Genomic DNA, 13,315 nt, shown 5'->3' with positions numbered 1-13,315 from the left:
GCTCTGACGAACAAACTGGTCTGTAGAATACGAATTCCACAATCCGCTTAAGTGCACAATAAGTGCAACAAAACTTGTCTGTTGAGAATCCTCACATGAGGTCAGGATGACTGGAGTAGGGAGACGTGCACAGGGAATGTCCAAGTAGTCAAAACATAACGAAAGCTTTTCTATAGAGGAAAATGTTGGTAGCTCAGGTATCGTAGATGGTGGTCGTTGGCTTGTTCGCTGAGCTGGGCAATTTGATTGCAAACGTTTCATCACCAATCGAGGTGACATCATCCGTGAGTTATTGTGGAGCGTAGTAGTGCGTAGCGGTGGGTTGGTGGTTGTGCACTACTACGCTCCACAATAACGCACTGATGATGTCACCTCGATTGGTGATGAAACGTTTGCAATCAAATTGCCCAGCTCAGCGAACAAGCCAACGACCACCATCTAAAAATTTACTATTCACAACAGCCGCATTAACTAAGAATGGACTACTGATCAAGTGAAATGTCTGGAAGATTAATGATAAACATTGTGGAATAGTGCGTGTCGGGAAAACTACTCTTCGCAAAGGTAACGGTCAGTTATGAAATCCTGTCTAATGCGTGAAAAACTCATGATTTATATCACACAAAAGAAGCACAGTGTTACGAGCACCTAAAGAAACGGTTCCTTGAATGTAGAGACCATTTACAAGCAAGGAACGGTCTATACATTCGCTGAGACTGGTCTTCACAGGGGAAGACTGTAGCTTGATAAAAATAACTTATCACCGAGGTTAGTGACGGAGAGCTTATTACCATCCCAAAAGATTTAATCAAATTGACTTCGTGCCCATACAAAGATTCTGAAGGCCTACAATAAAGAAACCATGACTGAAAGGCGGGGAAATCTTTCGCCAAAATACTTATCCGCAGAACATTTTGACTGATGCACCTTTTACGAAGATTCCAAGCTTCCAGTGATCTGAGCGGTTATTCCAAGTAACCTACGATGTTGGGGAACGTCGCACACTGCAATGTTATGATACAAGTGCTATCCGAGTGCTATCCGAGTGTTATCTCGTGTAAAGCGTTTCTGTATTTGCATGTTCAAAGAGGCGCATGGCATGAAGTCGCAAAAATTGTGAGCTAAGTTCATCTTCCTACAGTTCTGTGTGATTGATCACAGACATACCTACCTGCAGTCATAGTGTACTTGAACTCCTCAAACTCGGTGGTCTCGGATAGTTCGCTTAAAAATCCCGACTGCACTGAGGAAAGCTTTGAATGCTCAGGGTTTACATCCTCCTGGGGAGCCGGTGGCTGGCCCGCTTCGATGACATCCTGCGCGCCAGCATGCTCGGCCACTTGTTCCACTAAGTCTGATTCTCTTAATCTAGCCGCTTCTTCTGCCTCCACCGCTTCTTGTTCTGCCCGCCTAATTTCTAGAAGACGCTCCATCGCTTTAATAGGTTCCGTCTGAAAAACAATATTTTAGGGGTATTCAGCGCATTTGTGAATGTTGATGCTACACGAATGTCACCACCTTGACCTACCAGATTTTTGTACGTTTCAAATATCAACGCCTTCAGGTGAATATGATGTAGTCGATAGTTTTTGCAGAGTTCTTTGGCCAGCGGTGTCTTACCCACGCCAGGTGGACCCAGCACACAGAGCCGCAGAGGCTACATTGAATCAAAACGAAAGTGAGATTAGGCGAATTGCGTCAGAACTAGTGTACCTTGAAGGAAAGCTAAGAACATAAGCGAAATATGTTTGGGTTGTTTTATGTACCTTTGCGGAACAGATAGATTCTGATAGAAAAGATGATTCCAAAAGATTACACGGGTTGGTAACTTCGGGATAATGTGTGACCCCTCTCATTTTTCACTTGATTAGGTTTAGTGATCTAATACTCCGCCTGTTTTGACTGTCTATGTTTAATGTTTGAAAGTTGCCTAGGGATGCTGCGCAGTGTTCTTGAAGCGAAACACTGCGTGTTGTGTTCGTGGTGAAATACAACCGTTTTCTGTAGAACAAACTCGTTTCTCAGGGAAGTAATGTCGCCACAAAAAGCGAAATCCTCCAGCCCTACTAAAGGCATAAGCCAGACAAGGTCCAGCGCGGTGATACACTGGGGAAGTACCAGTGACCACATACTTTGGTGGTACACACGTGTTACAAACAAGTGGGATTTTTATAATCGTAAAATTATATTGACGATAAACAACTTCGGAAAATGTTATTACTTGAATCCTACAGTAATTAAATCTTTGTGCATCAAACTGTCAATACATTGTACAAGACAACTGAGATGATAATCCTTAATTGCTGAATTAAGGCAGTTACATTCCCCAATCACAGAATGAGAGTTATAATTTTATGTATTGACGGTCAAAATTTCATAAGGTGTCAAGTTGAATCAGTTCACAGTGATGGCTGAAGACTCCAAAGAAGCATAAATCATGAAAGCAACTCAAAAAGCCGATAATGTAAATGGATCTAAATTCGTATGTAAAAACCTATTCAACTCGTCAAATTCAGTGCAGAAAGAAGTAAGAATCTTTCTTACCCACAGTTGCAAGAAACAAGGATCAGCAGTTTCCTAAATTAGTTTTATTGTCACTTAGATTCCTTTTCAGACGGTGGATCTTCAGGATGTTACTTTTCAACTGCCGAATGAACAGGCTATATTGTGGTGCGAATTTCCTGTTACAACGGACTGTTTGTTTGATTCCAGTGAGTTCTGTTTTGGCACATATGCTGAATACATGGGGAGCTGGTATCCGTCTTCGGGTTTGTATGTTGCATCGAGCCATACCACTAGGTTCTTGCAACATGGGTTGTACACCATGTGATTCGCTTCGAACAGCGTGCGTAGCCACTGGAACGCTTGTCACCCGGTGTAAAGCAGACTTCATATGAGCGAAGGTTCAGCAAGGAGGTGAAGGGCTCAAACCATCATCGTGGTCAACCGATGGTCCATAATCATCAGAGGAATTAAGATGACCAAATAACTACAAACCACAGTGCAAAAGGTAGTCTGTTGTTCCTACCACTCACAGGATGTATCAAGGCGCACACATCTGACACACGCAAGGTACCTAGAAAGAAACCCCCTTATCTTCTGTATTATCTCAAAACCACTGCTTTCTGGGTTCCCGGGCGTTTTATACATCCGGCTCATTGTGGAAGTCACATAAGGGACCCACTGACGGCGCTAACAGATATCAGTTGTTGGTCTATTAGGAGGAGATGAGGCGAACCAATGTGGAATTTAAGGGAAAATGTATGACACAGGGTGGGGTCCATTTTGTTAGTAAAGCATTTGACAGCAAGCAAGAATTGCTGGGTTCTAATACCATGCAAGTGTTTTTCAGATAACGTTATGTATACTTAGGTTCACACTAGAGAATTTTGAAGTCCAGTTCTATTCTACCTCATCGTCATTGTCATTACTCACAGAAATACACCAAGACCACATACTGGCACTTAACCGCTATACAACCGTGAGAAAAGAAAGCCCTAGCGAAAAATGGAAAACACAATCGAAGGGTACGGGCATGGCGTGAAGAAGTCCCCCTACACTGGCGGAAGGATTTAGTGGGCTAGGGTTCAGTAGGCTAACTCTTGTAGATCGAGAGCGTGTCATACTCTCAACAAGTGTACCTGGATGTTGTATTCGAGTTTCGGGAATGCTGCAGATGTCAACCGATAAGGTAGTTGGAAAACGGGAGAGATCAGCTTAATGGCTAATCCATCCAAAGTTCTGACGTTAGAAATCGTGTTGAAAACAGAACATCTAAGGCCAAAAAGCCGAAGTGTAGTGGTAGATTTGTGATGTGTCAATTTTACCTAACTGATATATATAAAGCTAAAATTTACACAAGAATGACGTTCATATTGAACAAGATAGGTGTCAAGAGAGAGATGGGAGACATCAGCACTCACGTTGTCCACTTATCTTCGAGGATGCATGCAGCGAACAAGCTGACCCAGATGGGTCTCCACGCAACGCCCGATGCGGCATGCGAATAATTTTATCACTAAAGTTTACGGCTATACGCTTATCCAGATAGCGCCAGGTCACCAGGCCAGGAAAACTAGGAGACTGTTTATAGAACCCTATTTGTCGACCAGCCTGGCAGATGAGACTCCAAGGATGTTGTATGGGTATCGTCTGGTATGGTTCAGTGGGTTACTGGGGTACGCAGTCCACCGTACCATAGAAAGACCCATTCGCTTCGCATCGGATTCTCTTCCATATTCAAATCTGGATACAAAAATGGTGACCTCTTCTCCGATTTTCGCAGTCATGCACACTCACTGTAAAGCACGACAGAAATGGGGACCTCGTGGTTGATGACCATTCTTATACTCGGACCACTATTGCTATGTGACACATGGTCCTTCAGGCAAATTCATTGCTGACTAAATAACAAAATGTCGATCTGTTGCTAGTGGATAAAGGAAATAAATAAGCACCTTTTATCTATAATTAATTTTTCGCACGGTGCGTGCACAAAAGCCACACTGACATAGAAGGTCCACTTGGTCACTAAACTGGACCTGGAAAAAACGCAGGTATATTTATGGCTCCGTAGTACAAGCAGATTCATGCATTTCAATCCTCAATAGCATTCACCGACCGAATATCGCGACATTTTGGATAAAAGATTTCATCTGTCACCGCCGCACCACGTGGATACAGGACATAGTTTTGGACACGGGAAAATGGATTGGAAGTACTTCATTCTTCCAGCAAATTAGGTCCGCTCACGGTCCTCATAATGGTAGACAAGCTGTTTCCAAGGCGAGTTTTAGCCATTCATTCTAAGTAACCTAACCAATACAGCCGGTTTCCCATCAGACTGTATTCCAGCTCAACGGTGTTTCATCTTCAAAGGACTATACTATTCGAAATTCGGTATGCCATTTGATTCTATGGAAATTTCACAGATATTGCAGGTTAAATCTGACAAGAGCTCGAACATTTCTTCTGTATGGTGGCCTGGTCTGACTGCCACACAGTAGTGAAGATGGCAAAACAACATAATACACTACGATCTTGGTGTCAATACGGAAGCGATGATTGCTCCGGACGCATTTCTCAGAAAGACGAAATATCGGACTGGCTTTTGCAATTCACACGTTTGTTTCATTGTTAAATGTCAAATATGTGGATAGCGTGATGTCCAGCTAGTAGGAGTCCGTGCAGCTTCCTATCCCACAATCATTTAGCAGAATATGCGGTATCTTGTGTTGAATCCTATATACAGGCTGATAAAAGAAAAACCTTTCAGAAATGTTTGTATCCAAGCCAATCCGAGACGCCACTGAGTCGTTGTAATTCCACTTCAGAAAACGAACACAAGTCACAATGGTATGCAAAAAGCAGCATTCGGATGTTTGACCCGCGAAATAGTGTTTTGGTGGAGAAACGTTTCAAATTGAAGAGGTGACCAAGCAACCGTTATTGAATTATTGTCACCGTAATGGCGGAGTGTCTGTGCAGATGGATGTTAAGTAGAGGCCGAAGGGGGTCGGGGTAAGACACAACCCTGCTTCACTCTGATAGCGAATGAGAAATTATTGTATTTAGTTCCGCGGGACCGCGAGCCTACATTCCAGTGTGCGAAAGGCTTTGTTTACTCGGACAGCTCAGCTTTTGTATGGGGGTCCACACTGCTTCTTTGTTGTCAAAGACTTTGGGATAGTTCACAAACGGCCCATATGGCGATTGGTTCTGTTCACGGCATTCCCCTTAGATTTCCCTTCTGGGAAATTTATGTCCATTGCACTTAGATAGCCTCAAAGCCCACGTTGTTTTTTTATTCGAAAAACCACCGACTACTCAACGGAGCTGGATAATTGCCTGTTATGAGTTGAAGAACCATTCTACGGTATTTGTCCGTCTTCCTCCGATTTCTATTCTCTTTGTGTAAGGAGATTACTGCTATGTCCTTTAAATATTGTGGACTATCTCACATCTCCGAAATCGTGCAAGACATACTTAGAATTTTGTTCTGGATTGTCAATCCGGGCAGGCCAAACAGTTCCGTGAGTGACCCATTCGATCCCACTGCTCATCCATGTTGTGGTTGGTTCATGGCTCTCAGCAGCTCTGCGACTGTGGGCAAACCAGCTATATTTATATATGTTCAAATGTAGACACATTCGTATCCTTAGGTGGTTTGACTCCAAAAGATTATTTCACTTGTCTTAATATGTGATCGTCCCAGTGCATGCATGGTCGAGTGGTGCCATGACTTTGCCAATTGGGCCGTCACCAAAAACAGAGTTAACTCAGAACATCAGGTTTTGTTTCAGTCCGTCTGAGGTGCACTAGTCAATCATGTGCTGCTGTGGTGAGTGCATAAGTTCTGATGCTATGCTCATCATACAACCACAAAGACATGTCTTACATTAAATTTATTATTCCTTTTCATTTCCGAAAAAGCCAGATCCTCCCAATAAATATCGTCTGCGCAACTACTGGTCGAGAGCGTACTTTTGAGGGCTGCCAGTAAATCGATGGGTCATCCGAAACCGACAGACCGTTTTCTCATTTTTTGTGTGGGCATTGCATATTGTAGAAAGTAGAAACATGCGAGAATTGCAAACAAGATTGAATCAATTGGTCGGGAACACAATGGTAAGGGGCAGCCTACTTCGTTACCTTTCGGGTGACTTTTCTAAAATTTGAGCTTGACAAATCTTTTAGGGTTAGAAAAGTCAGACATGGAATGCCGTGGGTGTATTTGCCAATCACTTTAATTTGCTACGCAGCTCTATCGGCTGAGAAACAAATCCATTGGACCAATGCGGACAAATCAGTTGAGATGAAAAAGAAAAAACAGTCGGAGTAGATCTCCGAACCGTCTTGTTTGTATAATGTGCTTGCAACCACTTTAGCTCCGGCACGAATGTTTGAGGATGCATTGCCTTGGCTACTGTTATACTGCTTGCTTCGATACAACTGACATTGCTTGCAAGTCTTAGAAGTCCTTCAATCGTATTGGTGCGCCCTATCAGTTTGAGCTTTGTCCGATACACTGTGATGAACTGCAGCATCTAGCTTGGGAGATTGTAACTTACTATGAGGTTTGACCGGGGTATCGATGCGGTGGAGATTTCGTAACGCTTCAACATGCACAAGATTATTTCCCTAACACTCCTCTGAGAACCTCTAATGTCTCTGAAGCATATTGTCTTCCGTTAACATTCTGCTGTTGCGGAGTCTAAAGTAGCTGTTGGAGGAGTCAACAGACGAATGTGAAGAGAACGTAGCCTACAACTGCATACCAAACTGCATGTTTACAAAGCGATGTCTCCATCTGTCCCCTTGTAGAACATTGAAACATTAATAGTGTATATGCCCAACCTCTGGTATTTGATCAGCTTTCACATGCATTACTCGGGATGGATATTTTGTTTTTACTGGTCCGAACAATTACGAGTCTTCCGACGAACAGAACGGAGGCCGCGATCAAGTCCAGCCGTCTATAATATGCTTCCCGAATGGACAGAATTCTCAAAAACCTCCCATATTGTCAGTTGAATACGAAGCAATAGATGCCTCTCAGACAAAAGCTTCGATATCCGTATACTTTGGTTAAAATCATGGTGCCGGTTTGAATCTCGTGCATCGGGAAGCGGCAACACAAGACAGTATAGCATGGAGGGGGACTATGTGAACTTGAGTTGGTGAATTCACTAGTCGTCAACTTTGAACCCCAGAGATGTAAATGGTGCATGACGCATGGGTATTATTGGAGTTTTTGAACCTTGAGACGGAACAAGTTGAACCGAAATGCAATCTGAAAAAGTTGCAAAGACTACATGGCAACTTCCAAAGCGAAATGTGTATGTTGCTATTCAAGCTCAGGAAACTAAGGTTTCCACGGCGTAGAACCCTTTTTACACTTCGGATTTAGCTAGGTTGAAGGGACATTCTTGTGATCCTTAGGACAATTTCTGAACCAGTGATTACCCCGAGAAATGCCTTCTGTTCAGTTTCCGTCTCATGCTTACAAGTCAAGCTTACAAATTCCTCCTTGCTGAGTTAGCTCACTGAAGTATGTCATTTAAGTTTTTTTTAAATCACCTATTGTTGGAACCAAACCAAACAGTCAACCAAGTACCCATATCAACCAAATCCAGCGGGACATTCACAGGTTGATATAACTCGGTGGCTATAAATTTGCTGAAAACCGTTCGACAGCTCACGATCGGTTTCACTCTCCTTGTGACTTATGGAATATACCCAGTCGGCGAGATTCCATCATCATCATTGTCAGCTGTAAGAACCGCGTACTGGTCGTACACTGGTTGTAGCTGCCACAGTTTCGTTCACCGATGATTGGGGGGGTAGGTAGCTGCGCATTTCATGCGCGAGCTGGTAAATTGGTGCATAAATCCAGCACTGTTAGTGGGCTGTCAAGCGGGGGGTGGGGGGTGGAAAAAGAGCTATGCATTGAAGGCAATAGCTTGGATGCACGAGCGCCATTGAGGGCGCGACTGGGCCATGTCTGATAATGCCTCTAGCCATTGATGTGGCCCGTCTCGGGGTCCCCATCCAGGAAGACGGCAGTGACCAGCGCAGCTGAGTTTGCTGGTAATGGCCTTCATACTTCGCTGCCAAGTCATTGTTTGACCGCCTCTGGCTCTCTTCCACCCTTCACATGGTTGGGCGAAAAGGAAGTCGGTCGATTGGCATACGCAGCACGTGGCCAAGCCAACGCAACCTGTGCAGTGTGATCAGTTCATCTATCGAGGGTGAGTTATTTCTCCCGAATACCATTCGACGTACTTCAGAATTGCTGATCCGGTGATTCCATCAAGTTTATGTTCTACTTGGACACCAAGCTATACGCAACTGACAAGATACATGGTTTCTCGGATTATTGCGGTATTAGCAAAAAGCTCAACAAGAGATTCATTTGATATCAGCAAAGAAGGCTGCAACTAAATGTATTTTTCCAAGTGCAAAACCAGTTTTAAAGATTCAAATAAATTAAGTTTACATTGAGCACTGAAGTGCACAAGCAAATATTTACTTCCCTCAATCCCCTCCAGAATGAAAGAAAATTTCGTTGGTGCACGTTGGGTTACGATTCTTACAACTACTGAAAAAAGTGTCAAGGCAACAGCAAGATCGGGCACTCTTTACTAAAGCCTAAAAATAGAATATCCTCTCATTGCTGGAAAATCAAGGTTTGCATCTTAACAAATCAGGATATGGCAATAGTCACATCGAATATATACCTGTAAGAAATTTCCAGATATGACATAGAGTCCACCTAAACGAACTCGTAGGTTAGCAGCCAACACATTTCCTTCAAGGCAATCCATAGAAGTCAGACTTAGATGTAAAATCTACAAACCATCCATATTTGTGCTTGATCTATGTCCTGCACCAGTGTCCAGTTGTTCCCACTTATAAACTTGTATTTGTATTCACCCCCCTCCGACTGCCTTGTTTACATTATTCATGTTACATAGCTAGTCGGTCAGGTCATCCGCACGAAAGTCACGTGCTGGGGTATCTTGTCCGGCATTCTCTATGGTCGCACTACTAAGTTAGTCCAAAGAAATGCCTTTACTCTTCAGCCCGAGAGCTAACACCATTCTCAGAAGCGGCCTGTGAGTCAGAATCATCGGCCACATTGAGCTCGCCCAGGCGGCTGTCGTTGGTGTGAGAAGTGTCTCTAGACTGGTTGCGAGTGTGTTACGCACACCTCGCTATAAGATATTGTTGTGCAGACCTCAAGTTTAGCGGGCCTTTGGCCGATTGCTTCTTAGCCGAAATTTGTATTACAGGTAAGAATGATACGTAAGTAGGTACAGCTACATACGTAGGACTTACCTTCAGATTGTTGGCATCAATAAACTCCTTCACCAGCCGAGGCATAATTTCCACCATCCCATTCTCACTAGTCCAGCGTACTTGCATCTCTTCCTTGATCGCAATAGCTTCTATCCTTAAATCCATTGTCAACTGATCCAGGGTAAGTTGCTGCAAATCAGACACAGGTTTAAAAGTGTACATACACATACTGTTCGTGAGGCTTTTAGGTGGAGATTTAGTCTTGTAAGTGGAGCTAATCTATGCTTCAAAGCCTGGAGACACTGTACAACTGTTTTATCCTTACTCGGAAGCATTAGCGGTGCGAGTTAACAACACTGGCCGCTCGTGGCCGAACGGTTGGTTGTTCAAACTACCAACCAGGAGAACGTGGGTTCAAGAATCCGTAGAGTTTCATGAGATGTGAACTTCTGATGATTATCAATAAGCATGAAACAGTACTTGTTGGTTTTTCAGAATATACTGGCTTCGCTTACAGGACGAAATTCTCGGAACTTCTCACACTGCCTAGTGTTCAGCATTTGCCTCCAACTGATCGGATATCAGCATCATCATCATCGACAGCATGACATCAGTGTTCAACACCGATGCTTCACTGCCGTACAACCATGACTTATTTGAAAGCCTTATTATAAAGAAAAGAATAAAGGTGGATGGGGGATGGACTTAATGCTGCCTTAACACAATCATTCCGAGGTGACTACACGTCCAGACATTCGCTCAGGCAATCTGGACAGAAACTGACAACAGGAACGCCACTGACATCGGTTGGCAGCCATACCTTGTAGTGTCTCCAACCAGGCACAGTGAGGATCACGCGGTCCCCATCCTGGAAGGCGAGTAGCACCGACAGCACCCAAGCGTTTCGTGATCTCCTTCATACTCCTCTGCCAAGTCAAAGGTTGGCCACCTCTCTGTTTACGCCACTCTGAGTTGGGCATGGAAAACAGTACTCTCTTCGGCAAACGATGGTTCGGCAAACGTAACACATGTCCCAACCAACGCAGCTTCTGATGCTGGACACATTTTTCAGTGGTAGTACCCGTTACCCAACCGAAAACACGCTTTCTAACTGCCCCGTTACGGATTCGTCGACACCAACCCACACGAGCTATGGTTCTGAGACAACGATTGTCGAACACCTGAAGACGTCTCAGGATATGAACTGCTATTCCTCAAACTGAATGAAAGGAAAAAGTGGCCGCTGAAGCTACCACGACCAATTAAAAATACTATCTAGTGGAAAACTAAACTCACCAGGAGTGCTCCTGAATTCACCAGCTCTGGAGTGCGAAGCATCTGTATTTCCCCGTTGGACAACTGTTTTGAGATGGCCTATTTGATAAAAGATATTCTTGTTGGTAGTGTTTCCGTGGAGTCATTGGTGTACCTACGTCAATAGTTAAGTAAACTAGTAATCTATATCTAATCAGTACGCCCTCTCTGTGACGCTGCCAAATATCCCATGCTTACGAAGACCATAAATGCAAGGAAAAATGGACTTCCCTACCCATGTTTTGGAGTCCCTCTAGCGAGCTACCCTGAACTTCTTTGGTGACCCTAAATGCCTCATTCAGAAAGCTTTGGCTGGATAGAATTAATGAAATATTGACCAGTCGGTGTATAGCGTCATTTGTTTTGTCAGCAGAGGGGTCCAGCATCCTCGAATTTTCAACGGTGAATCGCTTAAACCTAAAATAAAGGAAAAGTTGCACACTAAATGCCTGTGAACCAGAGTCCTTTATCTGTACAGTCAGTTCTTTGTTTCGTCAATTTCGGTATTTAGCGATGTAGTTACCGCCGCTCCAAAGTGGCAGTGAGGAATTTTGGAAGTTGATTTCAAAGTCTTTAAAACTGAAAGCTGGTGAGACACACTGGCTACCTTCCCTAACCGTCACACTAGGTCAGATTTGGTTGCTAAGTTGAATACAGACTTTCGGTTTCTTGTAACGACTACTTATCTAGTTTTTACAGCTTAAAGGTCTATCACATTTTTTCCGACGACACCTTGTTCATATCAGCTTAGAGGAGAGACAGCAAGCTGTTTCTATTAGCTAGTGAAGTGATATCGTCTCCCGTGAAACGCCGGATTAGAGCTCTTCGAATGTCTGTCTTGTATTAGTTTGCATATCGGAATTAGTACCCCGACGGTTAGAAGATAGGTAGCTTAAGATCATTCAGTATCACATTCAACATCTTTACAGAAATTACCAACTCACTTGAACAATTTCGGCCAAGGTATTATTGCTTTCGTCTTTCACCACCATGTAACGTTGCCTAGGTGGATTGTCTGCGATGTTTTGAATGACACTGAAAAAACGATCGCAGTGATTGAGATAGTCATTTGCATACAGATGCGCCAGATTGAGACCCATAGGTTTCAGAGAAAAGTACCAAAACTGAGTTCAGACACAAAGTTTCCCCACCAGAAGCCGAACTAAAAAAATTTAATATCCAAAGGCCATACCTGATTTTGCAAACTTAGTGGTAAAATGATATGAATATACAACTTACGGTCTTTGAACCAATATTTGGGACTGTCATTTTGTGGAATTAAATCATGTGAGAGTTGTTCATCGTAGGTAAAAAATTTCATTTCTAACCGTGCTTCACACGTTTAATTTTCATTTCACTAGGGCGAATTCGGTTGTTTTGGAGACACACAAGTTGAGAATAGGTCTGTACTTCTACGGAGGAAGCTCAGACATAATTGACGCATTGTCAGTGCAGAAAGCATGAAAACTAGCCAAGTAGTATTTACAGCCATGCTGATCGATTGTGCTAACAAAACCGTCGGCAAGTTCACTCCGCAGTCACCTTTGGCCGTCAGCCGCTCCTTAATTGTTCAACTGTTGCGTTCGGTTAAGCCGTTTGTTTGCGGATGGTTGGGTGTCGTCCTTAGCCGCTTGATGCCAAGGTTCTGCAAGCAGCTCCTAAACTCTTCGCTCTCAAAGCGACGCTTCTGGTTCGTTAGGATCAGTTTCGGTACATCGGAGTTGATCACTGTTGCGATACATGACCACCCCACTGATCGTGGTCGCCCGTTGATTTAGTACGGCTGCCGCCTCGACCCACCGTGACAGGTGTTCTGTCATTATTACGAAATATTGATTTCAACTAGCTTTTGCGGGAATGAGGCCCATAACATCATCGGACCATACGTCGCTGATCTCTGATATAGGAATAGGTCCCATCTGGTGAGTCGTCCATGTCGTATACCCTTTCGTCAGCTGGCACCGCTTTCAGGACAGCACACAACCCATTAACTCACCTCTCATACATGACCAATAGGCCCCCTGCCGAAGTAAATCACACGTCTTGGTGCACACTCTGTGTGCCATCTCGTGGTACTTGACGATCAGCTTCTGTCTTAGGGCGCGGGTTCTCACGGGTAGCACAACACCTGTATCGGTGGCGTTTAATGATGTTATGCCTGCTTCACTCAGGCACAGCCTGTGGGGGTGCTTCTGAAGCA

At 43.9% G+C, this 13,315-nt stretch overlaps 1 protein-coding gene across 1 annotated transcript in view; it reads right to left on the bottom strand.

Annotated features, from left to right (window-relative positions):
- The window catches only part of T265_13835 (hypothetical protein), a gene marked incomplete at both ends in the record, with an annotated part of 65,488 nt that overhangs the window by 32,469 nt on the left and 19,704 nt on the right, over positions 1-13,315 (bottom strand). Inside the window, 5 exons of the mRNA XM_009170776.1 lie at positions 1,172-1,451; positions 1,529-1,657; positions 9,841-9,990; positions 11,098-11,175; positions 12,060-12,150. Coding sequence (XP_009169040.1) covers positions 1,172-1,451; positions 1,529-1,657; positions 9,841-9,990; positions 11,098-11,175; positions 12,060-12,150 — 728 coding nt within the window. The remainder of the gene's footprint in view (positions 1-1,171; positions 1,452-1,528; positions 1,658-9,840; positions 9,991-11,097; positions 11,176-12,059; positions 12,151-13,315) is intronic.

The sequence above is a fragment of the Opisthorchis viverrini genome (genome assembly GCF_000715545.1).
Source record: "Opisthorchis viverrini unplaced genomic scaffold opera_v5_108, whole genome shotgun sequence".
Classification (NCBI taxonomy): domain Eukaryota; kingdom Metazoa; phylum Platyhelminthes; class Trematoda; order Opisthorchiida; family Opisthorchiidae; genus Opisthorchis; species Opisthorchis viverrini.
This window is presented reverse-complemented; position numbering and strand designations above follow the sequence as displayed.